The sequence below is a fragment of the Cucurbitaria berberidis genome, assembly GCF_010015615.1.
Source record: "Cucurbitaria berberidis CBS 394.84 unplaced genomic scaffold K460scaffold_2, whole genome shotgun sequence".
Taxonomy (NCBI): domain Eukaryota; kingdom Fungi; phylum Ascomycota; class Dothideomycetes; order Pleosporales; family Cucurbitariaceae; genus Cucurbitaria; species Cucurbitaria berberidis.
In genome coordinates, this window is record NW_024468936.1 from 6,606,421 (window position 1) to 6,632,368 (window position 25,948).

The 25,948-nt window shown below is 52.5% G+C and overlaps 12 protein-coding genes across 12 annotated transcripts; 4 read left to right on the forward strand and 8 right to left on the reverse strand.

Moving 5' to 3' along the window:
- Positions 1-1,111: 1,111 nt before the first annotated feature.
- On the reverse strand, positions 1,112-4,462 carry K460DRAFT_275878 (1-phosphatidylinositol-4,5-bisphosphate phosphodiesteras-like protein 1; the record flags this gene model as incomplete). The annotated part of the gene is made up of 1 exon (XM_040928073.1): positions 1,112-4,462. One exon carries the CDS (start codon positions 4,460-4,462, stop codon positions 1,112-1,114), a length of 3,351 nt encoding a protein of 1,116 aa, XP_040791987.1.
- A 112-nt stretch (positions 4,463-4,574) lies between these two features.
- K460DRAFT_90799 (uncharacterized protein) lies at positions 4,575-5,214 on the forward strand. Its single transcript, XM_040938793.1, has one exon. The coding sequence runs from the start codon at positions 4,687-4,689 to the stop codon at positions 5,005-5,007; it is 321 nt and encodes a 106-aa protein (XP_040791988.1). The 5' UTR covers positions 4,575-4,686; the 3' UTR covers positions 5,008-5,214.
- A 2,070-nt stretch (positions 5,215-7,284) lies between these two features.
- On the reverse strand, positions 7,285-9,716 carry K460DRAFT_354276 (uncharacterized protein; the record flags this gene model as incomplete). Its single annotated transcript, XM_040931771.1, has 2 exons — positions 7,285-9,131; positions 9,200-9,716. 2 exons carry the CDS (start codon positions 9,714-9,716, stop codon positions 7,285-7,287), a joined length of 2,364 nt encoding a protein of 787 aa, XP_040791989.1.
- A 2,341-nt stretch (positions 9,717-12,057) lies between these two features.
- K460DRAFT_376064 (HAD superfamily hydrolase-like protein) lies at positions 12,058-13,402 on the forward strand (the record flags this gene model as incomplete). Its single annotated transcript, XM_040934836.1, has 2 exons — positions 12,058-12,632; positions 12,688-13,402. 2 exons carry the CDS (start codon positions 12,058-12,060, stop codon positions 13,400-13,402), a joined length of 1,290 nt encoding a protein of 429 aa, XP_040791990.1.
- Positions 13,403-13,597: 195 nt separating this feature from the next.
- On the forward strand, positions 13,598-14,366 carry K460DRAFT_90828 (uncharacterized protein). The gene has a single exon (XM_040938794.1). It carries the CDS (start codon positions 13,793-13,795, stop codon positions 14,177-14,179), a length of 387 nt encoding a protein of 128 aa, XP_040791991.1. The 5' UTR covers positions 13,598-13,792; the 3' UTR covers positions 14,180-14,366.
- Positions 14,367-14,684: 318 nt separating this feature from the next.
- Positions 14,685-17,398, reverse strand: K460DRAFT_331415 (bilirubin oxidase). Its single transcript, XM_040930800.1, has 9 exons — positions 17,027-17,398; positions 16,818-16,975; positions 16,591-16,760; positions 16,324-16,532; positions 16,195-16,274; positions 16,071-16,142; positions 15,452-16,022; positions 15,365-15,403; positions 14,685-15,317 (listed from the first exon to the last, which is right to left on the reverse strand). The coding sequence occupies exons 1-9, from the start codon at positions 17,251-17,253 to the stop codon at positions 15,110-15,112; spliced, it is 1,734 nt and encodes a 577-aa protein (XP_040791992.1). The 5' UTR covers positions 17,254-17,398; the 3' UTR covers positions 14,685-15,109.
- A 1,055-nt stretch (positions 17,399-18,453) lies between these two features.
- Positions 18,454-18,956, reverse strand: K460DRAFT_404656 (uncharacterized protein; the record flags this gene model as incomplete). The annotated part of the gene is made up of 2 exons (XM_040936755.1): positions 18,454-18,771; positions 18,825-18,956. The coding sequence occupies 2 exons, from the start codon at positions 18,954-18,956 to the stop codon at positions 18,454-18,456; spliced, it is 450 nt and encodes a 149-aa protein (XP_040791993.1).
- Positions 18,957-19,397: 441 nt separating this feature from the next.
- On the reverse strand, positions 19,398-19,966 carry K460DRAFT_354280 (uncharacterized protein; the record flags this gene model as incomplete). Its single annotated transcript, XM_040931772.1, has 2 exons — positions 19,398-19,668; positions 19,731-19,966. 2 exons carry the CDS (start codon positions 19,964-19,966, stop codon positions 19,398-19,400), a joined length of 507 nt encoding a protein of 168 aa, XP_040791994.1.
- Positions 19,967-20,307: 341 nt separating this feature from the next.
- On the reverse strand, positions 20,308-22,004 carry K460DRAFT_365316 (uncharacterized protein). The gene is made up of 2 exons (XM_040933155.1): positions 21,889-22,004; positions 20,308-21,740 (listed from the first exon to the last, which is right to left on the reverse strand). The coding sequence occupies exons 1-2, from the start codon at positions 21,928-21,930 to the stop codon at positions 20,448-20,450; spliced, it is 1,335 nt and encodes a 444-aa protein (XP_040791995.1). The 5' UTR covers positions 21,931-22,004; the 3' UTR covers positions 20,308-20,447.
- Positions 22,005-22,397: 393 nt separating this feature from the next.
- Positions 22,398-23,171, reverse strand: K460DRAFT_354282 (uncharacterized protein; the record flags this gene model as incomplete). The annotated part of the gene is made up of 1 exon (XM_040931773.1): positions 22,398-23,171. One exon carries the CDS (start codon positions 23,169-23,171, stop codon positions 22,398-22,400), a length of 774 nt encoding a protein of 257 aa, XP_040791996.1.
- A 297-nt stretch (positions 23,172-23,468) lies between these two features.
- K460DRAFT_90950 (uncharacterized protein) lies at positions 23,469-24,506 on the forward strand. Its single transcript, XM_040938796.1, has 2 exons — positions 23,469-23,998; positions 24,053-24,506. Exons 1-2 carry the CDS (start codon positions 23,766-23,768, stop codon positions 24,330-24,332), a joined length of 513 nt encoding a protein of 170 aa, XP_040791997.1. The 5' UTR covers positions 23,469-23,765; the 3' UTR covers positions 24,333-24,506.
- A 72-nt stretch (positions 24,507-24,578) lies between these two features.
- Positions 24,579-25,777, reverse strand: K460DRAFT_354283 (alcohol dehydrogenase; the record flags this gene model as incomplete). The annotated part of the gene is made up of 4 exons (XM_040931774.1): positions 24,579-24,805; positions 24,856-25,278; positions 25,347-25,549; positions 25,599-25,777. The coding sequence occupies 4 exons, from the start codon at positions 25,775-25,777 to the stop codon at positions 24,579-24,581; spliced, it is 1,032 nt and encodes a 343-aa protein (XP_040791998.1).
- Between the last annotated feature and the right edge of the window lie 171 nt (positions 25,778-25,948).

A 25,948-nucleotide genomic window follows, 5' to 3' on the forward strand; every position in this document is an offset into this window, starting at 1 on the left:
GCGCTTGTAGGGTTGTGGATATGCATGTGGACGGCTGAAGGGAAGGGTTGCAGTGGTGTTGTCAAGCGTGTAGCTAGGGTGTGTGTTCACCGTAGAATTGGGAAAGGAGAGACGGAAGCTAGCCACGTCAGTGGTATTGGTCGACCAAAGCGTGCCCCGAGGCGATGGTAAGGGCATGCATGAACATGACGCGAAGATCGTAGACGGCATCTATTGGCAAACATGGCATCAAAAAGCATCTTGTGTGAAGCAAACAGTACCATTTCTATATTGCGATACTGTTATTCTGTATCTGGCATCTTCCGATTGTATGCCCTATCCGTCAAAGTGTAAATTCTATCGCTAAAAAGGGTGACATTGGCCAATGCACCCTTCCTGCAAGCCAGCCCAGCCCAGCTTGCCATGGAATCGAAAGAGCAAAAATTGCCGCACTAAGCCATGTCCTGCATCGAAGCGAAGCGAAGTCATCCTCCCACCGCAAACACGAAAAAGATAAGAAAAAGATCAACAGGTAGCCACCTACCCACGGCCCGTGGGTGCAAATGCAAGTTGAGTCGTGCCGTCGTAACGAAGATGTAAACAGAGGAAATAAGAAAAGACAAAGAAGGTGTACATGGTAATCGAGCAATGAAGCCCTTTGAAAACAAAAAAAGTCTATAGGATATCGCCAAGGTAATGAAGGCTGCTCGCCGGCAAAGCCATGCCGGAATATGATACCGTCATTTCCTACGCCGGTAAAAAGATAACAAAAGGCCAAAACGGCCCGAATAGGGTATATACTGAATCAAAAACAAACGAAAACAGATATCCATCCAGGTCGAACAGGATAAGATCGAAACAAACTTTTGAAAAATGCGTGTGCCGAGGCATCACTTCGGCGAGCAATGCAACCTTGCGGATATACGGCTCCATGGCGTTGCGCTTCTCCGTCGGAAGTCAGAATCGCGACTCCGATGCCGTTGCGAAGCATGATTCGATCGCTGTGGCTTATCCTGTGACAATAGGAAAAAAAGTATAATACAATTGCGGCTGACCCATGTTCGTTGACGCGTGGCTGAAGGGCGGCTGGCGTCGTCAGCTGCAGGGAGCGGAGCACATCTGCAAGCCCAATTTATCGCTCAAACGTACTTGAGCGATTTACGACGTCCACATCTGACTCGCGAGATTCGCTGCCCGTGCGTTCTACCTCTCTTCGCTTCTTGCGCTCACTAGGGGCCCGAGAAATGAGGCGTCTGACAAAGTTACGGCTCGCTTTGCTGTTTGCAGGTTCCTGAAGAGGACTGCCAGGGTCGAGGAACGATCTGTGCGAACCAGCACGTTGGAGAGTGGCTTCTGGCGCATCGACAATATCCTGTTTCTTGACCTTGCAAAATAGAGTCGAGAACAGATACTGCTCGCCATTACAGTCGAAGAGCGGAAGGTGGCGGAAGCCCTGCTGAATGCTGTCGAGCTTGGCCGTGAAGGTAGCCAAAGGGGCATGGTTGGTGGTTCGAGCATCGAGCGAATTCCAAACAGTCCATCGCACAAAGACGAGACTTGGGTACCTTGTGGTCACCGTCATGTCGATTTCGTTGCCAAATTCGGGATTGTAGCCGTTGCCCTCAACAATGCGTGTTCGCTTCCGCAAAGGATTGCCAATTCCGGAGTGGCCATTGCGCGCAGAAGCGTCCTGCCCACCAACGCCAGTGGCGTTTGCGCCCACATCCTCTGCGCAGTACATCTCAAACTCGACATAGGGGTTGATGTTTGCTTCTTGCCCGAGACCCCGAGGGCGCGGTAGCTGTTGGGCGGAGATGATCTGCACAGTGAACTTGACTTGTTTCTTGGGCGCCTTCCTATGACCAATCACTGGAATCTGTGACTCGAGGCGGAGTGCGGCAGGCTTGAGCACGTAGCCTGTGCGGTCGTCGCCGCCAGAAAACATGGCTTCGTTCAGCTGCTGGCCGAGGTCATACGTCTGCCAGTTGAGTGCAGCCATCTGAACCCCACGGCGCCAGAACTTGAGCGGGTCGAAATTTGACGAGTTGATTCGAAAGGCGTGTGGGTAAACACGCATGAGACAACGCATGTTGTGCTCCTCGAGTAGATACTTTTCGCGAGCTCCGGGTCTGGTGAGCTTCTCGAAGGCGCGCTCGTTTACCGAAAAGACATGATTGAATGAGTTGGCGTCACTGCAGCCAAAGTCCGTAAACTTGACTCCTCTTGTGTAAACACCAAGGTTACCGAGATCTTTGGTGATGTTATTGGTCTTGGTCTTCTTGGGCTTCTTTCGATCATCTGCTGCTTCTGCTGCAGTTACATGAGGACTATCACTGTCTTCAGCTGAGCTGACAACCGTGGAGGTTGGCATCGTGTTGTTGGTAGATGTGGTCGACGTGCGTGGTGATGCCCAGAATGATGCTGTGCGCTCTGGCGGACTCATGGATGGAGGGCTTGAGAGCAGAGGCGAGTTTGGGATGACATTGTCGTTCATCAACACGGGACGAGACCATGGCGAGCTGAAACTGCGCTGCCTCCGGGTTGATAGCTCGCCTAGCAGCGCTCTGGTGTCCAAGTCCTCACCAGCAGCGGCCTTGACTTTGATGAGGATGCGATGCTTCAGCTCCTCTGGGGATGGCAGGACTTGTGATTCAAAGTCCAGCGGCTGCATGACCAACTTCTCTCCGAACTCTACCATCATGATCTGGACCATTCGCTCCTGTTGGGGAGCAGAGCAGTGCACCTCGAGCGAGAGAATGACCGGGTAGGGAGATTCCGTAAAGGCATACTTCTTGATGACTTTGATGGTGTCTTGAAACAAGATGCTCTTGGTCAAGGTTCGGCCGTGCATTACAACTGGTTCGTTACCTGCGCCATCCCAACAATCAATCTCAAGGCATCTGCAGCCTTTCTGAAGCGCAGTGATGTACGCCTCGGTGCTCGACTCGCCTGCAACCTGTCGGCCGAGTAGGTACGTGTTGTGCGAGCTAGAAACGTAGTACTCGTTTAATGGTCGATCAAGCCTGTGCTCCAAGCTGACAGGTTTGATGATAGAGTTTGCAGGTGACGTAAGGTACGTTTGGAAGGCGGGAAAGTTCATGGTCACCGGTAATGAGGTCTCGCCACCGTCTGTTGGGGTGGCTTTGGGTTTGGTTGCGCGCGCAAACTTCTCGAAGGTAGCTGTCCATGACTCGAGATCTGCATTTACGTTGACGCCCTGCTCACGCTGCAGGAAAGAGAAGAAGGAGACTTTGTCCATTTCCACCTTCGGTCCAGGAGTGAAGGACTTGTATATTTCTTTGATATCCTTGCGTTCCTTGAGGCGTCGTACAAAGTACAGGAACTGTGACTGGTTCAACTTGCCTGTCTGGAGGGTGTCGGCTTTTTCAAAGTAGGCGCGCAGTGTAACCTCGGTGCAGTTGATGTGCAGGCTGCGGCAGAGCTCGACGGTACTCGGGAAATCCAGTGACTCGTCGCCTTCACCACGCTTCTTCATCGCGCGTTGCCAGACGAGCTTGGTGCTCTTGTCGGCAAAGCCAAGCAGGCCTGCCATCATGTCGATACGGTTGCGGGATACAGAGTCGAGGGTCCGGGTCCACATATTGAACACACCAATGTCAGGTGCGGTCAGATGCATTGTTTTTATCCGGCCCTTGGAGCGGGTAGTGTCCGTGTAGACGATGGTGAACCAATAGGGTGCCCAGTTCTCCGAAACGCCGCACTCCTCGCGGTAGTGCTTGGCCTCTGGGCCTGAGCGAATCTCTCGGACATCGTCAATGTAGAAGCACTTGGAGGGCCGTGAAGGGTCCCAGAATACTTTGGCCGATTCCATATCGAGGCGCAAGTTGATGTCCTTTTTCTCCTTCTTTGTGAATTTCCTCAGCACGGTGCCCTGCTCCAGGCGGGAGTTGCGTACAGGGGCTACGACGGCCGAGTCTGGTATTGAGCTGAAGCTCGGTGTGTGGTTGGAGATGCCCAGGGCAATGATGGGGTCTTGAAAGTCCTCGACGGCTTCCTCCTCTTCGAAGGTATCAAAGTCCGAGATGCCAGTATCGGCGTCGGCGGCAGCCCTGCTGTCACTGCGCCGGCGCATCATGACGGGCCCTGAGCTTTTGTCGCGTGCACTTGAATTGCCCCGTCGGAACCTGTTTGGGATTCCCTGTGCACCTCGGCTAACTCTTCGAATAAGCCCTGGTCCCTTTCCCAGGGCCTCGGCCATGGCAGACGGGGACGAGGTTGGCGGTGACGACAATGGTGGAGGGAGGAGCGACTCGGGCAGGTTGTAGGAAGGTATGGCGGGTAGCGAGGACGAGATGGGGACCATGCCCTCGGGAGTCGACTGGAGGGAGCCATTGAGGTACGAGGGTGTCATGGCCGGGCTGCCTCGCGAGCTGGGAATGTTGATAGCGGCCGTCATGCGAGCGAAGCTGGGCTGGGGTGAAGGCATGCGCGGCCGGGGGTCGGTGTCGTGTAGCAGCGACATGGTGGTGGTGATGGTGGTCGTGGTGGTCGTAGTGGTGGAAGTAAAAGCAGAACTTGGATGGAAGCTAGTACGTCCTCATGGCGCGAGCAAGCATGAAAGAGAGCGGAAGGGCGAGCGGCGCCACTGAGTAAAGTACAGAGAGAGAGAGGATCAACAGCCGGCTGTGTGTCCGTCCTGAAGCTCGAGCTAGGAGCTCTCCCACATCGCGGTCTGACGGGTATGGTATGCGGCTACGACGATTCGGGACGAGCGAGCAAGCGCGCGCTGCGCGAAAAGGCAGGCGCAGGTCAGCTGCTGTGGAGGGTTACAAGAAATTTGACGTGCATGCACGATGCGTCGAGTCGACTGGGGGGGATGTATACGGAGCAATTCGTGGGGGTGCCCGTAGCCGAATGCGGACGACGAGGCAGGCAGCAGAGAATAAGCGGCTGAAGGTAGATGTATGGAGGGCGGAGGGAGGTGCGGCTGGGTGTGTGTGTGTCTGTGTGGTCTATGTCGACTATGGTTGGGGCGGAAACGTGTGTGGTGGTGGTGATGGTGAATAGTAAAATGGAGTGACTGTGGATGGACGACTCCCTACAGCTATTATTGTACTTTGGGCGACGGCACGTACCAAACTAGCTGCTGGCTCAAGCGTCGAATTTCAGGGCAGAAGCTGGTCACTCACTCAGCACACTACACTACACTACACTACTCAAGGACAGTCAGAAAACGGCGAGGGCTTGCTTGCTGGGTGAGTCGGGCAGCCCCTGTGCCTGTCGGTCGGGCCCCAAGGTCGCTCCGCGCAATTCGAGTGGAATTGACATCTGCGACGGCGGTTCCTTGTTCGTTACGACGCTACTAACGAGCCCTAACGGGACCACTAAAACTTAACTTTTCTGCGCGAAGAGCCGCGGCGTCGGCACCTGTGGCATGAAACGCACCTGGGCCATGACGTCCGCCCGTTGCAGGGCCTGAAAATAACCACACCACAATTGACGACCAACAAGTCACACAATGCACTGCACTGCGCCGCGCCGCGCCTACTGGAGAGCCTTGGTGTAGTCGTCGCTACAGCGAGGCATTTACACACAACCACGGTTAGTTCGCATCTGCGCCTGTCCGGAAACAAGTCATGGAGCAAGTCGCAATCTTCATCCATGGACGTGTGTGTGTGTACGTACACAAGCATGCTGCCGTGCCTTCCGGCAAAGAGGGGGATCACTGGGCGCTTTAGCAGGGCTGAGTGGATTTGCAGTGGCGCAGCCGATTCGCCCTGGAGTTTGCTCGTGTTGTTGGGTTGGTTAATAATAACGACGGCATGTTGCGAAACCACACTATGGGCTTGGGAGAGCGTTGTCAGAGATGCTCATTTGCCTGGCAACCCGTCTTTACCGACACGCACGTCGTGGGTAATGCGGCCACAATACGGTGAGCGCGGGCGCCGAGCGCTGCATGCTGTGACGGGTCTCGTTGGCCAAGTAGCGGTGATGAGGACGACTATCCCAATCCAACGGTTGCTGATTGAATCGGACAATCGAGTGATCGAGTCGGAAGGCAGAGGAGACGAGAGAGGGCCACGACCATGCCAGTGGCAGCTGTGGCTGTGGCTGCGCTCGCCAACACACGTGGCGCGACTGTCGCCGGCACGCTGGTTTGAGTTTCTTGGCGATGATCATTGGGCGGTTCTGTTCTCTGTTCTGTTTTGTTTGGCGCCCTAGTCTCAACCGTTTTTCCCCAGGCCATGACCGCCCCAACAGCAGGGAGACAGATGCTGCATATGCGCCTCCCAAACGAAAAAAGAAAAAACAAGACACTTGGCCAGGTGCCAACAGCCGTCGAGTGTGCTCTGCTTCGTATCCCCCATCGCAACAACTGCAATGCCATGCTATGCAATGCACCGAGTCGCGTGATGATGGCCGCTCCGCAGTTAATTTCCCAGGCTTCGAGAAGCTGGCCGCGATGAACAGCCCCTGCAGCCATCAGACCACTTACCGTCGCCGCGTCCCCCCGCACATCCATCAACCCCCCTCCACTTTTGCCTTTCCCAGTTTCCACCTCGTCCGGGACTCAGGAGTCCATGTGACCTGCAGGCGGTGTGATATGTCTGTCCTCGTCCTCATGCCGCACCCAATCGTTTCCTCGCCTCAAGATACAATCTTCAGTCATGCTCAAAGTGGCGGGTCCCTGGTACCTTTCCATCTACCGATGGCCTCATTCGTCTTCCAGGGCCGACTGCACTTCGGCGCCTCTACGTGGCTTTTCAACCCTGTATTGAGGATACCCAGCACTCTGTCACCACTGCGCCCGCACCTATCCAGTCCAATCAGCTCCGACGTCTCCTGGACGCACTCGCAACCAAGGCCATGCAGCGTATCCTAGCCAGAATACGACGCATTCACGCTCCAGTGCGCTCGTCGTACACAATATTGCCGCCATGGTCAGCTTGCCTCGCCGTGATCCTGCAATGAGCCTGCACAAGATTCTGCATTGAGCATTCCGATCTGCTTGCGGCTCTACGGGGCCTTGCAGGCGCAGCAGTCCAATGGTTGTGTGCAGCAGGTGAGAGAACGTTCTCTTGCATGAGCTGAGCTCATGCTCCTAGGATGTGACACATGTGTGCAACGCGACACAGGCTGCTGCACCATCGGGAAAAAGAAAAAAGAATCAAACTCATGCTAAAATTCGTACACCGATGGCATTGGAGGACTGCCGCTACATGGGCCTGCTAAATCCCTCTATCACAATACGATAAGCGAGAGGGCGTAGTAAAGTCTACCTCAGGTATCCCACGGTTCCACTTGAGGAGAAAATAGGCATTGCCACGTAAATAGACACGCGCATCACGTCAACCTGTCACGGTCGATACAATCAAGTCCCCCGCTAGATTCGTCGTAGCTGACTGGGCCATCGTAGCTCGGAGAAGATGATGCGGCTCTTCGTCTGCTCGCAACGGCCCGTGTCGAGGATATGTCACTCATGCCATGGGGTCGGTCTAGACTGTTGCGAAACGGTTTTGAGTCACAAAACATCTCTGGAGACGCAAGCCCGGTATCGCATGCCACGTTGGTCTGCAAAGATGCCTGAGTCACCGCTTGCTCAACGAGCAAGCTGCCCTCAGCCTTCCCGTGGCCGTCTTCTCCTTCGCTGACGACGTCCTCGACAAACTCATAAAAAGCCGGTGAACTTATCGCTCGGGACCCTGGAGCTAGCGCAGAGGCTGCTGCATCCTGTACCTTGTCGCTTATGCAAGAAGCCACTTCTGATATTGGTCTGAACGGTGTGGAGCTGACTGAACTTACCGCGACAGACAACGGCACGTACCTTGACGACGCTTCCCCAAAGTCTTTCGACATCCTCTGTGTTTGCTCAAGGCTGTAGAACGCTTCCGAAGATGACGTGTTGTCACTTCCAAAGACGAACGCTTGCCATAACTTCTCATCTTCGTCCAGGCCGCGTGCTTTCGTTCCGACTGCATCGTCTCGCCAATTAGACTTTACACCAGCTTGACGCGCCAACACGGGCTTCTCGATGCCTCGCTTGAGAGAAGGCAAAGATGCGGAAGCGGGGGACGAACTAATGTCGGTTCGATCACACTGTGTGGCACGTTGTGACCAGTTCGTGACAGCTTCATTATTGAACACAGTGGGGTAAGAACGCAACAAGCTATTTCCGGGCTCAACGGCCATGGCCGGGTGGCTTGAGCTCCCCTCGGAAATAGAGAGAAACGTCTTCCAGGGCTCCTCATCGACGATTGCAAGTGCCGCCGCACCCTCATCGAATGTTGATTGCTCAACATCGCCGATAACTTGATGCATATGTCCTCTTTGGGATTCTCCTGCAGAAGCTGCCTCCCGAGTATAGCGCGGTTCACCGATGTTGTTCTTGGGTGCGATGTGACTCTGTGCGCTCGCGGAAGAGTTGAATTCTCCAAAGACAAGACGCAGAGGTCGTTCGATGCCTTCAGCGTGGTGTGTGACTCGATATGCTAGAGCGGAACTTTCGCTAGTTTGGTCTGGCGCCCTTCCAACAGGATAATTTTGGGAATGCCCCTCGATCTGTTCGAAGTCTAAGCTACCTTGTTCAGAAGTCTCTGCCATTGAACGAGGGTCGCGGTAGTATGTGAAGTCATGATCCCGCCCAACTTTCTCATCAGTGAGTGGCCGCTCGTGGGGAGCAGTATTACTGTGTCGAGATGCATTCCTTGCCGAGTGAGGCTCAGGATTGACAAGCTGTACAGACTCCAAATATCTCGCTCGTTCTGTGTCTTGGCCTTCCTGGTCGAAGAGCATGGGTTCCGATGAAGCCTGTGATCGGGCATAGTGATTCAGCTGATTCGAGTAGGCAGTCGACAATGCATCTGTACCAATCCGGATTCGAATATTTTCGACATCATTTCTAACTTCTGGGGCCATGAAAGCCCGGTAAAGGCCATCGCCTGCATTCTGAGGTGGTTGTCCTGCCATGTTGGCATTGCTCTTCAGCCGTGCAGTTGCACCAAGCTTTCCTTGTGTCTTCCTGCGTTTGCCAATTTTATCTTTCTCCTTGTTGGAAAAGTATTGCAGGTGGACTGGCTTTGGGGAATTGATCCCGATCCAGTCTTGCTGTCTCAGAAGTCTCTTTCGGTTCGCTTCGAGCAGTTGAGTCTCAAGATCTGTCTCTGTGGCCCTTCTTCTCTCATCGTGCTGCGCTGTCATAAGATTAGTACACTACTACATCTCGCCCGAAGTGAGGTGATCCAAAGGCTATCCATCTCACCTTCAGAACCTCGCTTTGCAGCACCCAAGCGAGAAGCAGGACGATTCTTCACGCATTTCCTACCCGCTTCACGTTTCAGTCGTGGATTGTCTGGTACGGGTCGTCTGTCGGCTGGAGGAGTCTTTCGTCGTAGTCTCTCACCTCGACCTCTGGCAGGGTGGCCAGCATGCTGGACTACGCCTGAGCCAAGCGTAGGTATCTGCTCCATGAAGTCAAAGCTGTCATTGTCGCCAAGATAACTGGGGCGAAATGGTGTAGTAGGTGAATTTGAGGCACTCTGCAGATGCGTACGTGCTCTGGCAAAGTATGCTTTCTGCCTTTGCAGTACACCCTTGTTGGCATTCTTAGTTCGTTGGAGACTACCACCGGTCCAGTTCATCTTTGTAGCGTGTGAAATGCCGTGCCATGAGCATGTTTCGTAAAGGTGAGTCGATTCGAGAGTTTGGAGCGGACGCGTCACGTTCGTGACAGAACTTGATAGTGCCTTCCACTCGAGGGCAAACAGCTCCTTCCGCATCTGCCTCACAACTCCATGTAATCATAAAATCTCCGCACTCAAAGAAAGTACCTTCACAGAACCAGTGATAGCCCAACGAGGGCCTAGGCGCTTTAGAAAACCTCTCACCCGCGCACACACAACACTTATTCCTCGCTTTACTTCAACTCTCATTTAGACCACAAAAGCTACACGAACTCGACAATTCAAACTCGATCTCGTCTGAGTTCATGCCTAGGTGTCTGCCATGGATAACACAGCAACCGACGCCAAGGCGACTTCTCTGTAGTCTCCAGATCAGCAACCCCATACTTTTACTTGCTAACATAGTGGACCCACCGCGGGGTGAACTGAAACACCGCACGGAAAATTCCGCAAATGCGGAGGATCTCGATCTCATACGATTGTGGGAGCTTGTGGAAGAAAGGGCCTGTTCTGGATTAGAGTACCGTCACACAATCTGATGCACCCGGGCAAGCAACAACAACCATTCCTACCCCAAGTCTGTTGGGACTGGCCTGAGCCTGCCAGGGACCTGGAGGATTGTGGTGGGATACGCCTGATTCTGCACTTGAAATTAGGCCCCCTCTCTACCGCTGTGGAAGAACCTTATCGAGTACTGGGCACCTGCGCATTTCGCAGAGGACGGTTTCCAATACTCGCGCGTCCGAAACACCCAAATTGGAACTGCCCGTATTGTGTCGGACGATTTTTCCTGATCACTACTCTTTCTGGTGGTGAAGTCCCACTTATTATAGGCTCCGTCGCGCGTAGGGTAAATTCGATGTTGAGGGTGCATGGAGTAGGATCAACGCACTACTTGGCTATCGGTCGTTGTCGGAGCTGTTACTCTGGGGTTGCCAGGCGTTCTCTTCTCGCGGCCATCTTGAGAATCTGTTATTACTTCCTGAGATCTATGCGACGACTCGAATCACCGGTGTCAAATTCTGCTTCATCACCCTCTTGCACGGCCTGGACATTCCATCTCACCTGCCGCCTGCCGCAGGCTGGCGCTATCGCGTCACTAGACAAAGTTTTCTGCAACAGTCAGACGGTGCGTATTACTGGCGCTGGTATTACTATCAGATGCACCGCCCAGTTAACAGGGACCTTGTATGTATTATTACGTCAAGCGCCATAATCTGATACCGCTGTGGGTACTCGTTCTGGCAACGGCCCACTGAATGTAAGCTGGCAGAATGAGCATTATGCACGTACCTCATCCAGACGAAAAAGCTGTCGAGGTGGCATGCAGCAAGCGGCATGTGAAGAGAGCGATAAAGAAATTGCTACAAGTCGGCGAACCGAACTTCTGCGGTTCATGGATCCTCGAGCACAGATGCATATTGATCCTCGGGTTATTGCGGCTGAGCGCACACTCGTCTTTTGTTTCAAGAGATCACAGATCAGAGACTGGGCGCTAACTGTTGCTAAAAGGCAGAATGTGTGCCGAGGTTGGTGGCGTTTTGAGCCTCAAGGCTTTCCGTTTGGAGGATCTCAACGCTTGGCGACGAGAACGTGTGCCGGATCCTTCTCGCTGTCGACACAAGAGCCGTTGATCTGTGGTCATATTAGGGATTCACCGTCGCTCATCCGCGAGGCTTGCCCTGTCCGTCTTGTCCCTGAGACCAATGCAAATGGCCGCCGAAGCGAGACGCAAGCTAATCATCAATGGCGTCATAGTACAGAAGTACCTCAAAACTCTGCGACGCCGCTCCACAACAACATCGAGCGCGGCCGTCAAGCACTTGGCTTGCAAGGAACTAGCATACTCCGACAGACGCTTGATGCGCAAGAGGCTATGTGCCGGTAGTCTCATACCCACTTCTGCTGCAACATTGCCAGGGCCGACCGCGAATGATGATCGAGGCACACAGCACTATCTACCACATGGTTGAAGGGCCAGCCGCCATTGAACTCAAACGAAGCACTCGTAGTCGACCACCGCTATCCATTCAGCAAATATGACGCCATAGCCATGCGCAAAGCGCCATATTAGCAAGTCCCAACTGATAAGCCCTTCGCTCAGGGTCCGGTGAAGAACGCCCCACTACTTCATACTAAAAGCGTGTCATGTTATTCGAATAACGCCGACGTTGAAAAAAATGTCCCGCCGTTCACCATCTGTATAAATCCTTTCTCCCATCCCACTACTCATCGACAATCACGCACCTCCACAGTCTCCACTCTTCTCTCCGCTTCTTGAGGGGTTTACTTGGAGTTCTACACAGTTGCTCGGCCCGAAGAGATATAAAACCCACCCATTCTCCCCGCCAGTTCTGTTCTCACTACCACAACGACAGCTCTGCTGCTCCACTTCTTCTTCTTCAGTCCAATCCCATTTCACCACCTTCCCCTCAAAATGTCTACACCTTCTCTTGCGGTCCCGGCGCGCAGGCCGATGATCAAGCGCTTGTCATCTATGGATGCCACTCGCGAGACCATACAGATGGGACCCACGGTCGTGGTCCCACCTCAGTATCTTATGGCTCCGTCAAATGCCTCGGAGGTTGCCTGTGGGTTTGAGACAGCGAGACACCACCTTGACACTGCCAGTGTACCTGGCTCTCCAACTCAGACGCCTGCCGAAACATCGGTTACCGACAAGTACGCCTTTGCGTTCGACATTGACGGTGTCCTTATCCGAGGAGGTCGACCAATCCCGGAAGCCATTGAAGCCATGAAAATGCTCAACGGCCAGAACGAGTACGGAATCCAGGTTCCGTACATCTTCGTCACCAATGGCGGAGGTAAGACTGAGGCTGAACGCTGCCTTGATCTTAGCAAGCAACTAGAGATGGAAGTGTCACCTGGACAGTTCATCTGCGGCCATACCCCTATGAGGGAGATGGCCGCGAAGTACAACACTGTCCTCGTCGTTGGTGGCGAGGGCGAAAAGTGCCGTATTGTTGCAGAAGGCTACGGCTTCAAGGATGTGTAAGTTCATACTCCCCAATACCTCTTCGAGACACCAATGCTAATTACACCTTAGCGTCACACCTGGAGATATCATCAAGGACAACCAAGACACGACGCCCTTCCGCAAGTTGACAGAGGAGGAGTACAGGAACTCGCGATCTCGTAACTTCGCTGAAGTCGAGATCGAGGCCATCTTCGTCTTTGCTGACTCGCGCGACTGGGCTTCTGACCAACAAATCATCCTCGATCTCCTCATGTCGAAGAAAGGTCGTCTAGGAACCAGGTCCGAGAACTATGATGAAGGCCCACCAGTCTTCTTCTCGCACAATGATGTCGTCTGGAGTGCCTCGCACGACCTTACCCGAATTGGCATGGGCGCTCTCCGCGTCTCTCTTGAAGCTATGTTCAAGGCCGTCACCGGCAGAGAACTCAAGACGACTGCGTTTGGCAAGCCCCAAATCCAGACATTCGAGTTCGCTACTCGCCTACTTCGAGAGTGGCGTAAGAACACCCACAGCATTGACTCTCCACCCTCTACTGTATACTTCGTTGGAGACACCCCAGAGTCCGACATTAGGGGTACCAACGAATATAACGACTACACCAAGGAAGCCAACTGGTACTCGATTCTCGTGCGAACCGGCGTATTCCAGGCGGGTACCAAGCCACGCTTCGAGCCCAAGGCTACCGTCGACACGGTCCTCGACGCTGTCAAGCACGGTATCGAGCGCGAGTACAAGAAGGCTCTGAAGGAGAGCATGCTTAAGGCTGGCATGATTGAGGAGTAAGCTCCTAGGCTTATGCCTCAGGTATAGGGTTGATACCATACCGTCTCACTCAAATTTCATTCGGCATAGCAGCTGGCGCAGGGGCAATATTTGGGTTTCTTTTCTTGTCTAACGACACTGGCGATTTTCGCCTTCACGCATAGATCTAAGGGTATGCCTACACCTAGATCGACGAACACGAACCATAGGCGCAACATAATGATACCAGGCGGGCATGGATTGCATCGTCACCGTCACATGCGACGTAGACTGTATTTACAGCTTCACCTTAGAGATAGAGTAGCTGTGTTCGCGAATCCAACTATCTTCACATGTCGAAAAGCTTATCCGCGTCAGACCTCTGACTGATATTAACACGCATGCAGAACTGAATGTGGATGTCTATTTTCGATGAGCCGGCAGAGATTTCGATCTGCAAAATGGGTGGATGCTCGATCTCGATTTCCCGTTTCGCCAAGGCATTCTACTCCGAACCAATCGCGGCCGGGCTACACCGATGCTAGACTCGGCTACGGTCGGCCAATCCGAGCCGCATGGCTTCTCAACGTTTGCGCATCCATCTTGCCGCCATTACAGCTCTCACCGTCATTTCTCTTTGTTTATGATGTACTCGTCCTTTGCACTCGGTCCACTTTACCGTCTTCACTTCAAACATCTAGGCCCTTATCGCGATTCCGTAAGCCCTTGAAAGTTCGCCCCACTTGGCTACCGCAACGAAATGACGCGTTTCACAGGGCCACGTTGTTCCTGGAAAGTCTGAATCATTTTCAACGTTGAACCTAGAAGGATGCTAGACCCGGTAAAGCCCCTTCATTTTGAACCTTCTAGAACGCCTTATCCTCCTTCCATTTGACTACTAGTCATTCATCTTCTTGACATGGTACCCTCAGACCATTCATTCCATTCCTTTCTTCCTGACACATGTGGATCTGCGGTGGATCGAAATGGAGAAGTGCATGGGTAGCTCCATAGTCCGAGGAGGGCCACTCTATTCTGCCTAACCCCCTGACCCATAGATTCCATCATCTTTCCCCTGTCTTAGTTGACTACGTTGTCTATATGCTTCACGCTAGCTTGTAGCAGTCGGTTCCACATATCGTTGTGCCCGAAGGTCGTCAGATATTACACCTACAACCTCACGATTGGTCGGCTATAATACGATTCGCGACATGGTATAAGTTGTCTGACCCGCGGAGGGTCGGCAGGTCCGGAGCTCGTGCAACGACGATACGCCGAGGTTGAGTGTGGCGAAATGCTCTAATCCTGGCATGTACGTGTATGTCGTAAAGTTACTCGATGATAGGTGGACTGTATGCGAGGCGTGCATGAGGTATAATGGTGACGAGCTATGGAAGAAGCTGAGCGGTTTAGATGTTTAGTAAACATTATGATACTCGTACGTACTGACTTGGAAGCGTTTTCGGCTTCTATCGCGAAGACGTTGCGGCGTACCAGTCGCTAGAGTCTGAATTACTTTTCCTAAGATCGAAAGGGGGTGTCTAGTAGTGCAATAGAAGGGTAGTCTGTAAGTACATATTGACAGTTTCATGCAAATTTGCTGTAAGCTATTAGAAGTCTGATACCTGTACAATTATATAGTGTGGCCCATGCAACCAGAGACGACCATTCCACACAGTGCCACAGACTTCCGCCTCTTTCAATCTCGGATTATTATACATTCAGGGGATTATGTGCGGGGGCCTGTGTTTACTTTGATCCTTCGGTGGCGGCAAGAGTCTGATTATAGGCGTCTAGACTCCAGAACCAGTCCAGTTTTCTGCAAATGCTATCTTCAGTAAAGTCTTTTGGATCCATGTTCTTTGGCCGAAAGGCGGGCTCCATTGGGTCGATGAAGAGCGTTGAGTCGTCATAGCCCCATTTCTCAAGTTGAGTGACGTTGAAGGCTACGAGCATGCTTCACTTGGTCAGTTCAGTTGTCTTATGTGTCGCTATGGAACTTACTCGTTGTCCTCATGAACGAGGTTATGACAGTGGAACATGCTAGTCAATGTGAGAATTGATCCAAGGCAAGGCGTCACGGCAACTCACTAAACACCGTTCCAAGGTGCATATCTTGCAATAACCCTCACAGTCTCTCCCGGGGCTAGCCACACGATATCCTTCTTTCCCGCCGCTTCATATGGCAACACCTCATTGCGGCCACCCGTGCGAGATATGATTTGGAAATCCACAAGGTGGATATGGATTGGATGCGTGGAATTCCCGCCACCGTGCCTAAGTTCCCAAATCTCGTCTGAGCCGTGTGTAGGTCGTGTCAAAATCCTGTGTTCGACATCAGTGAAGCCAACGCCGTTCACGAGCCATTCGTCGCCAATGCGCGAGAACGTAAAGTTCTTAGTTGTGTTGGATTGCAGAGGTGGTGGTATGTAGCGAAGCGAAGAGGGTACGGCGTCGTTGTTGGTGTTGCTTGTTGCGGCGTCTCCGACGATGAATAGCATGACACGGTCCGTTGCGGCGTAGTCGATACATGGAAATAAGTCGCGGGCATTCCGTACCATGATCTTTCGGCCTTCGTAACCGGCAAAGTCGACGACGATTTCGTAACGCTCGCCCATGGATAACGCTAGATTGTCTGTCGTCACAGGATGCGAAAACAGACCTACCAGAGGTTAGCTTGACTTTCATGTCGAGAGTAATCTTGACGTACCGCAATCTGAAGCAATGACAGAGAACCTTAAGGCTTCGTCATTTTCATCTGCATGGAAGGAGATGTTGAAAGCTTGCATTTCATCAGTATACGCGTATAGGAATGACGAAGACTCTTTGCTCACTTCGACTCACGGCACCGTTTAATATGCGGAAGCGATATTTTCGGGGTTCCACGTTTAGGTGCGGCCAGGGTTGTCCATTACTACGAGCAGGTCAGCTTTCAGAGCCACGATTGAGCTCCTTGGTCGTACACTTGTATCACATCACCCCATAATCCATTGCCTCCGTTCGTGTTATAGACCAGAGAACCGTTGGCACTATACTGTTTGTCACTTATCGACAAAAGTACGTCGTAGTCGTCGGCAGGCAAGCCCAGTGACTGCTCGGCTTCATCTGTCAACAGGTAGAAACCTTCGAGCCCCATGTATACATTTTCGCCAGTCTTGAACTCGGTGTGATCCTGGCAAGAATTAGCTAGACCGAAGCGATTACTAACAAAACCACGAGCTATGACTGACATGATACCAGATGGTTCTCGCGTTCTGCGCGTTCGGGTAGTAGTAGTCTTTGTATTGCCCCGGAAGCGCATAGTCGCCGGCCCAGCCGTCGAAAGGGGCACGGTTGTATTGCCCATGAACATGTACAGACATGTTCGTTGGACCGCTGTTGCTGAATCTAACGACGGCCTCTACGTAAATTCTTAGTGCCAATTCTGTATGACATACCGCACAATCGTCAGACTCACCACGCCCTTGTTGCATTGCGAATGTTGGCCCGGGGTAGAGTCCGTCATATCCGACCATGTTCGTGGGCGGAAGATTTGGGTAGATGCGCTTCTCTAGTGGTTTGACTTCAACCTCATAGTAGTCGATAATAGCACCTGTAATGTTATTCATGTACGTGCTATGTTGTGATCAGTATTCGATTGACTCTTAGTCTAAATGATATGCTCACATCTTTGGCCTTTTGATAGGAGGTATTGGAAGAGGGAATTTGAATATCCACTTGTACTCCGGGCTCACCCATATTCTGCTCGTTTTAGATCCGCTATTGTTCGTCGAAGCTGTCGTTTGAGGATAGTACGCTAACTGCGTGGTAGTGTTCGGATATTGGGCGGCATGTATTACGGCCACGAGTAAAGAGAATAGGCAAGCCAAATAGGCGAATTTTGAAGAGAACATCTCGTGATTGCTGCCTATCCAAACTGGAGCATCTAGTTGTCTAGATACCTCGACTGCTTAAGAAGACTTTCAAAACATTGCTTTCAGCCACCACATCATCGCTCGTGACTTGGCAGATTGGATGTAGGCCTCTGGAACATGGCTGACGAGTCTAGAAGAACAAAAGAGGGAGGCAGGGACATTTCTAAATTGCTCTCAACTTGCCGCGGATCAGATCCTGGGTATGCCTTTGTGAATATCATGTCGTAATCTCGGAACGAAGAGCTTTGCCGCCAGCGCGGACCTGTTTCGCAGTTTCGTTGAGAAATCGAATGCGGCCAAGAGAAAAGAAAGTGCAAGTGGGGGACATGATCGATAACAAGGCTAGTATGGTGTTTTCATTGTGAGCGTCCGGTCGATCACCTTAATCAAACTATCGGCAACGGGGATAATCCATGGCCCGATGAGAGATCCATCGATGATTAGGCGGGTTATTGCAAGAATCTGATCAACTGTGAGAATGATGCATCCGCCCAAGAACAGCCCATACCCAATGTAGTCACGCTAGTGCCTTTCTCGGGTCCGCTCTCTCCTTGCTTCCGACCTCTGTTCTCGTGGACGCCCACTTCTATGGCCAACGCACACGGAAGACAGAGACACGACACCATCGTCTGGCAACCATCGTTTCCAACTGAGACCTATGACATTCGCAGCAAATAAATCTCGCTACTGCGTCCCAATGTTGCGTCATCCTTCGCCCAGCCGGACTTCTCCCACTACAATCTACGTATAGCTCAAGCGAGTCACGAGTAGCTGTCCATTTAAATACAGTGACTGATATGTATCTCAGTACGATCCCTCTTTGCAATCTTTCCTCCACGCGCTTGTTTTGATCTGCAGTCCGCACCGGAAGTTCGGTACATTTGTACTACGCAAAGCGCCCAGATTAGAAACTAGTAAAACATCCAAAATCTTGGTATTGGGCACCAAAAGTTTGGCTGTCGTCTTCTGCCGCGTCACACTGCGTGCGTGTAGCACATGGTCCGTAAGTTGCCGCCGTTGCGTCGCACAAAAAGAGGAAGCTAGAGTACTGATTCTGCCGATAGCACGCAATTGCATCTGTGATTACGAGTACACTAAATACTCTATATCGAATACTGATGCCATTTAGGTTGTCACAAGTGACCGAGGTAGATGCTACTTGGTCACCAAAAGCAGTCCCTAGTAATACCTATACCTCCCATTGCCGCCGTACATATCCTCATAGTCTCCATAGCCCCCGTACATGTCGTCGTAACCATAGTCTTCATACCCATCCCCATACCCTTCCATTTCTCCATCAAAGTAGCCATGATGATATCCAAAATCATATCCCTGCCCTTCGAAAGCTCCATCATCATACCCATCTCGCCATCCATCCCAGTGCCCTCCCATGAGACCTTCTCTGCTGCCTACAACGAAACCATCACGACGCCCGGTTTGATGGCCTTCATGGTAGCGCGGCCAGGGATTACGGGGAAGATCGCCTGTTGGAGGTTCCTACATGGAGTTAGTAAGGTGTTGCACATGTACTTGTACATGATACTTCTCACCTGGTCAGGAAGCCAGTATTGAGTTGTTCCGTGGCCTGTCGCGTCCATCCAATGGTCGGTCCAAGGTCCATCCTCGGAATCCCGCGAGGCGTAGTAGGCGCCGTTTATGATGTTGCGGAAGTCACGAGGCATATTAACAGTGGTTTTCGTGTTGTGATTTGAGTGTAACTATGGATGCTAAGTACTAAAATTTGTCGATGCAAGAGTGTAAGGGTTGTGACAAGGAAGAGAAGAGAGTGCAAAGTTGGAGTAGGTCTTATATGCTGTTGGGGATTACGGTGAGCCTGAATGGTCATGTTGTCGACATCAAGTCAAGTCAATGTTAACGAGGTGTCAAGTTTCTGTTGGCCAAAATCATGGAGCCGCGGCGTCACGATGGTCTCGACTAGATGACGAAGCTATTCACAGCGATGCAATCACTCCAAACGATATCCTGCTTGGTCGTCGCATTTTCATGATACCAAGATGATGCGACTATACCAGCTGCACAGCTAAATTTCAATCAAGACTTCAATTTAAGTTCCAGCGCGTTCAACCCACTTTCCATTTACATACAAGCATGAGTGTCCTCAATCAATAGTAACCATATCCACCATACCTACCATACCTATCATAGCCCACATTGTTGTCATGCCCCCAATATTCCCCATATTCACCAAGATCATAATCATCATAATCATCGTAGCCGCCATAATCGTACAAGTCCTCATACCCATCATACATTCCTTCCCCATAACCCCCATGATACCCCTCATACCCGCCGTGATCATACCCAGCACGAAATCCATGCACATCACCCCTCCTAAACCCTTCCATACCACCAACTCCATAACCATGATGATACCTAGCGTAAGAATTAGCCAAAATATTTTCTTCTCAATCTTTGCTGCTGAGATAGGCACCTACCCGTGAAATGCACCCACACCATGCCCTTCAAATGCTCCGTCCCAGAAACCTTCTCCGAACGCTGTGTCGGGATTGGGAGCGCGTTGCGGTGGCCCCCGGCGCGGCTCAACGTGGCCTGAGAAGTATGTTTCGTTGCCGTCTGCATCGCGCTCGATGCCGAATGCGTAGTCGTTGGGGTTGTTAGGATCGTAGTTTGCGAAAGGGTGTGGACGGTCATCGTTGCGGCGGCGAGGCATTTTCAAGAGAAATTAGTGTTGCTGTTGGAATTGAAGATTGTGAATTTAGGGGGTTGGGTTCCGATATGCTAGAGTTGTGGTAAGTTTCTTGTGTAATCAGGATAGCGAACTTGCAGTTAAAAGGATAGGAAATTGAGGTAGGTGTGTTGAGGAACAAGGGAAAGTGTAGGCTTGAGGGGGGCCTTTATATTTAATGGTGGGAAGATGATGGCGGTAACGGGAGAGAAATGGAAGCTGTTCGAAGACACCGTGGCGGTCCAGGACAGTCACTGAAAGTAAACACCGTGGTACAAAAAGGGTTCACTGAACGCTGCAATGAGAGGTCGAAAAGGAGTGTGTTATGCCAAGTTGTTAAAAGCATGTCATGTATTCGTGTTCATGTAGAGAGGATGGGGTATACCACGCTCGCTACTCGCTTCTATCAATCCGTCGTACTCATACATCATTGGGCCTGTCATCATCGACCAAGGTAGTGCAATCATCACAACTCCCTCCTTTTCCGCACATCGTCTTCGGACTCCGCCGACTCACTTGCTGGCCTCTTCAAATCCACAAACTCGTCCTCCTTGGCATCCTTTGCGTCCGCCTCCCTCTGCATCTGCTCATCTACCTCCTGGCGTTCTACGATTTCCGCCTCCTCTTCGACCTCTCCCCTCAATGGCCCCTCACTCTGTTCATACCACTCCGTCTTCTCTGCCCACTCAATGATCTGCTCTTTGGCTGTCTCGCTCAGCGTGTAATATCCCGGGTTATTCTTCGGCTCGAACATGTTCATGTGCGCCCAAGTCTCCGCGGTGCTTTTATCATTGACGGCTGGTACAAAGAAGTTCTTCAGTTCGCCCTTGGGGAGGTTGCAAAACGTGCGGTCCTTGCCAGCGACTTTTCCAGTCCAGCCAGCTTCTTTGTTTTCACTGTTGACAGCGTGACCCAGAGTGGTGAATATGTTGGCGAAGCCAAGATCTTGGGTGTGGGAGAGTTTGGCGACGCTGGCGAGGCGCTTTCGCATCTCTTCGGGGCGGGCTAGGACACCGACGAACTCGAGATGCGACGTTGCCCAGTTCACCCCTTGGGAGATCTGGTCTTTCTTCATGTATGCTGCTGCACCGCCTGCTGCGATTGCACCGGCAGCGCCTGCGAACATGGCTACGCGACCGTATCTCTGCCAGAGCGGTGCGGATGCAGCATCGGCGTTGGAGTCTGAGGAGGGTGCAGGAAGCATCTTACTCGTATCAACCGCAGGCCCGGCACCATTGTCCTTGTTCCCCCAGCCAAAGGCGCCCGCGAGGTTTGTGTAGGCCGAGTAGGCTGAGCTCGCTGTCTGCCAGTGCTTCTCCGCGCCATGAGCCACTACGCCAGGCGCTATTCCAAGGTATGGTGTATCGAAAGCCAGAATGCCTTGTATGTAAGGGAACATGAGCATCGAATGATCGTTTAGGGAGCCTGTCGAAGCCGTTTGTGAGTTCTTGAGAGAAGGAACTGGCTGTTCGGCAATGATGGACAAGAGTGCCTCCGCCGCGACGATGCCACCCATGGAGTGCCCGACGAGTATTGTGCGGACCGAAGGGTCGACGGTAGGTGATGGCGTCGAGTTGGCAACCTCGAGGTCTATAACTTTGTTCTCCAGCCATTCCCTAAACCGCGCAACGCACTCGGTCAAGTCTCCGCGCGTCTCGAACTGCGGGTACGTGATGGTGAGGATGGTGACTTTGGGTAGCGCATGTTGAAGGAGGGCCTTCAGGTGGGAAGGAAAGTGCCTGAAGGTCTCGTCTCCGCCCTACCACGTCTAAAGTCAGCATCCTCTTCTTCCTGACGTTTCGTCTGCTGGCGCTGCTTGTCATGCGCGGACCCGTAAAGCTAGCTGAACCGCGGTTCGTTGAATGCCCTGTCATGGCTCGAATCTGCATAGAAAGCACGCGACATACCTTGAAGCCATGAATAAAACAGAGGAGAATGGTTTTCCTCATCGTTTCCCTCGACTGTGTTCCTGCATGGCGGGATGGAGTTTGCAAGGCCTTGCTAGATAAGCGTTGTGGCGGCGGGCGGGCGATTAGATCAGAGCACGTCTGGGGTACAGCTACGTACCTGCTCGCTTGGCTGACAAGGGTCCGTAGCTGGGGGAGGGGCCATGAGAGAGGTTCATCATGCAATTGGAAATTAATGTTGTTTTAATCTTTTATTCAGTAAGATTTTCTGAGCCGCTTCGCATCTTTTGGTGCGGATGCTCTTTCTATACATGGATTCTCATGCGTCATGTGAGTCCCTAGATGGTCGTTGCATCCATCCATCCTATATCCTCCATAAGCCTACTCAACTGGCTGAGCGTTTCGTCCATCCAATGCGGGTATAATACAAGGTACAAGAGAGCTAACATCCTAAACGCCGTGTCGTAGCCATATAGGCAATGCTTTGAACAGTAAGGAAACAACCATAGTTAGGCGCATGCGACAACGAGCAATGCTATCGCAAGAAGAGTCGCCGTGCAGACATCCGTGACTTGCAGTCGCCCGGCCAGACCGGTCGCAACCACATCAAATGGCGACCCTCCTCCCGAGTCTGTGTTCGATAGCTGACTGTTCGGCACCTGGCTTGGTTTCACTGCGTTGCTATTTCCCGTCGACGAAGCCCCGGGTTGCCCAGCGCTCGTAGGCGGCGCATTCACTGTGGATGTTGTAAAAGTCCCGGTTGCACTCGGGTCTATGAGCAATCCCCCTGATGATGTGCTCGACAGCTGGCCGTCCTTGGTTTGTGAAGTAGAAGGCGTTGAAGTTGTTGAAGCTGTAGATGTGGTCGGAGTCGTCAAAGTCGTCGAGGCAACTGCCCGTGTGCTCGTTGGCACAGCCGCCCTTGTACTTGACGCAATCGAAGAAATAGTCGTGACCGTCACACCCGGACACAGGGCCTGAATCCCAAGCCCATTCTGGAAGACGCCAATAATGCTCGTCTCGCCGACATCAACATCCTTACAACGCGCGATGACCGCTTCCGTGATCTTGGCGAGTCCTTGCACGCAGACAGCGCTGCAGGTTGCGGTGGGCTTGAAATCGTCGGGCGTGCAGCCGTCGATCCTGGAGTTGTAGACGCTCGCACACTGTGCTGGGAGGTTGTCGATGCGCGGTATGAAGCTAGCGAGAGACACGGATGCGGATGTGGTGCCTGCGAGGGCGACAAGGCCGACTATGACGGCGCGCAGCGACGGATTCTGCATCGTGAGGTGTCTGGCAGCTATTTGGGAGTATGGATGTTCGAGGCCAGTGAGTCTTTGGTAGTGGATGAGGGTGTTTTTCCCCACGACAGCTCGATGCCAACGTTTGGGTCCCTCCAAATCCTAGTAGTAAAGCGAACCGGAATTTCCTGAGACGAATTGTGTTTGAATAGGTGAAGTGACGTTTTTGAGACGCGGGTTGTTTATGGTATGCGCTGCTTGGCCGACTGCACAGTAAGCGATCCTGTGATGGTCCTCCGTTTGCACTCTTCACCACTCTCTGCCGTCTATTTTTCTCCCGGCCTCCCAAGAAGAAAATGCGCACCCACTGCTAAACGACGGGAGTAAATTCCGAATATCGGTAACCCAAGACAACACTGGGGGCGACAATGGTGTGCTGTATGCGACCTGGCCAATTGCGCTTCTTCTATGCTTCTGCTACACAGGCACAACTGCGGACAACTGCTGCAAGGCGAAGGAGAGGATGAGACACCACAAAGGAGGGGAAGTCGTGAGAGACACGTCTGGCGCCGGGCCTGCAAGGAGCGAAAGTGAAGGAGAGTGTAAAAGGACAGACGGACCAAGGACGCGCAGCGTATGGAAGAATTAGAAGCGAAGTCTAAAAGGGAAGAAGGGAGGGCGACGATAATCGTGATGTTCAGTCGCTCATTGCCATTTCGAAGGGAACGTCTTAAGGCAGATCTACAGACAAGTCGCCCTCCCGATGCCCATCCTACGCCCGACACATGCTTGAGCCAGGAGAAAACCAGGAGGCCGCGCAGCAATTGGCCGCGCTTCGAAGACGCAGCGCTCCCTGTTCGAGTTGTGAGGTGCGTTGCTCGTCACAAGTGGGTGAGATTTCCATTGCTGAAACAACGGGGCAGGTTGGAGTTAGCGGGGCCACGGTTTGTAGGCCGCACATTGGCTGTCTGGGCGTTACATGTTGCGAGTCCACCCCTGAGACAGGAACGCGCTTCAGCTCACGTAGGACGAGAAACGTACGTTCATCAGACCTGGCGCGCGCACTATTCAGGAACGGCGTCTACAAATTGCAAAACGGCGTCTGCCTCTCGCTTCTGTGTGGCACGGCATCTGGTTCCTGAGACCCCCCCTCACGTGCCTCGATGCTGCTGGGTCTTGATTGCCGTCTGCCTCCTGGTCTGATAATCGGTCGAGTATACCTCCATGGACCTTTGAAACTTGACTTCAAACATATCTCCTTTCCGTCAATCATATACAGCCCTCCCCACCGTCGACCGTCCGGGAACACGCATACCCAGCAGCCGAAAGAGAGCTCAATCGCATGAACTACCATTGTTTCATTACTTCGTCATCTCTTCAAGTAACCCGCTATCCAATTTCATTCAATTCAATTCAGCATGTCGTTGCTCATTTCCAGAAAGCCGCTTCTTAGTCCATCACAATGACACTCCTGAACCTCACCTTCCCGCTCTCCATGTGCTTAACCGCATCCTCCACCTTGTCAAATGGAAACTTCTCCACCATACACTTCACACCCTGTTTCTCCGCGAAATCAATCGCTTCTTCGCTGTCGAGCGCGTGTCCAGAGGGCCAGCCGTGAACAGAACGGCCGCCCTGGATAAGCGCAACAGTGTTAATTGGAACATCACCGACAGCTGTGGCCACTTGTTAGTTTCATGGCCAAAGGTTGAGAGGGAAGCCGTACGAGCGAGAATCAACAATTTTCCCAGCGGGCCCAGCCCATTGATCAACGGCCCCATAACCTTTGGATTAGGTGCAGTCACAACAATGAGGCTGGCACCGCCCATCTTCTGCAGCGCCTCTGCCGCGCTCTCCTTGCTCGTGTCGACGTAGTCTGTCGCCCCAAGTTGACTCGCAAAGTCCTTCTTACTAGAGCTCGTAGAGAGGGCAACAGTTCTATAGCCCATCTTGCGCGCGTATTGTATGGCTAGGTGACCAAGCCCACCCAAGCCCTGAACAGCAACAATATCCCCCTGCGTGATGCCCATCTTTCTGATGCCGTTGAAGACGGTAACACCGGCGCAAAGGAGCGGCGCGTATTGAGCTGCATCAGCACCCGCTGGTATGCGAACCGCTGCTTCAGTGCGGAGAGTGCAGTATTCTGCATCTATACATTACATCAGCAGCGCCTTCGACAGCATAATCCGGATTTGAAGAAAGATCGGAGCTACTCACATCCGCCGTTCCTCGAAACTCCATTCACAAGCCCATTATCGCAGATTTGGAATAGTCCTCTGTTGCATGCTTTACATGTCCCGTCATGGCCACCATGCCATGGCCCACCCACGTAATCGCCGACTTTCCATTTCTCCTCGCCGTCTCCGACTGCCACAACGGTGCCGATGACCTCATGACCGGGGATGCGGGGAAACGAGGCACTGTGATGCGTCAATTGACAGGGCTGTGTAGGCTGAGTTGAATGCTCACGCATCCCCGAAGGCTCCCTGCTGCAAAAAGCTATCGGAATGGCAAACACCACACGCGTGGACTTTGATCAGGATTTCGCTGCGCTTAGGGTGTTCGACGGGAACTTCTTTGATCACCCACGGCGCGCCGGGCTTCTCGATTACAACAGCGCGGCATTTAGAGGGGATGGAAGGTGCCATTTTGAACTATTAGATCAATTCTTGGGGTAGTTTAATCTAGCAAGTTGGGGTGAGACTTGTAGGAGAGATTTGATGGTGAGCAGAGTCCTGGTGCGATGTGATGGAATGAGTTCGAGGTAGCACAGCTCCTCTTTATCGACGCATTCAGCTCGCCTACATGGCTGCAACCGA

Bases quoted from the DNA above. Each gene is read 5' to 3' on its own strand.
- K460DRAFT_90799 (XM_040938793.1), top strand. From the start codon at position 4,687: ATGCGGCTACGACGATTCGGGACGAGCGAGCAAGCGCGCGCTGCGCGA.
- K460DRAFT_365316 (XM_040933155.1), bottom strand. From the start codon at position 21,930: ATGAGGAAAACCATTCTCCTCTGTTTTATTCATGGCTTCAAG. The intron at 21,741-21,888 runs GTATGTCGCGTG...TAGACGTGGTAG, and splicing joins GTTTTATTCATGGCTTCAAG to GGCGGAGACGAGACCTTCAG.
- K460DRAFT_331415 (XM_040930800.1), bottom strand. From the start codon at position 17,253: ATGTTCTCTTCAAAATTCGCCTATTTGGCTTGCCTATTCTCTTTACTC. The intron at 15,404-15,451 runs GTGAGTTGCCGT...CACATTGACTAG, and splicing joins GCACCTTGGAACGGTGTTTA to CATGTTCCACTGTCATAACC. The intron at 15,318-15,364 runs GTAAGTTCCATA...GACCAAGTGAAG, and splicing joins CTCGTTCATGAGGACAACGA to CATGCTCGTAGCCTTCAACG.
- K460DRAFT_90828 (XM_040938794.1), top strand. From the start codon at position 13,793: ATGAGCCGGCAGAGATTTCGATCTGCAAAATGGGTGGATGCTCGATCT.
- K460DRAFT_90950 (XM_040938796.1), top strand. From the start codon at position 23,766: ATGGAAGAATTAGAAGCGAAGTCTAAAAGGGAAGAAGGGAGGGCGACG. The intron at 23,999-24,052 runs GTGCGTTGCTCG...ACAACGGGGCAG, and splicing joins CTCCCTGTTCGAGTTGTGAG to GTTGGAGTTAGCGGGGCCAC.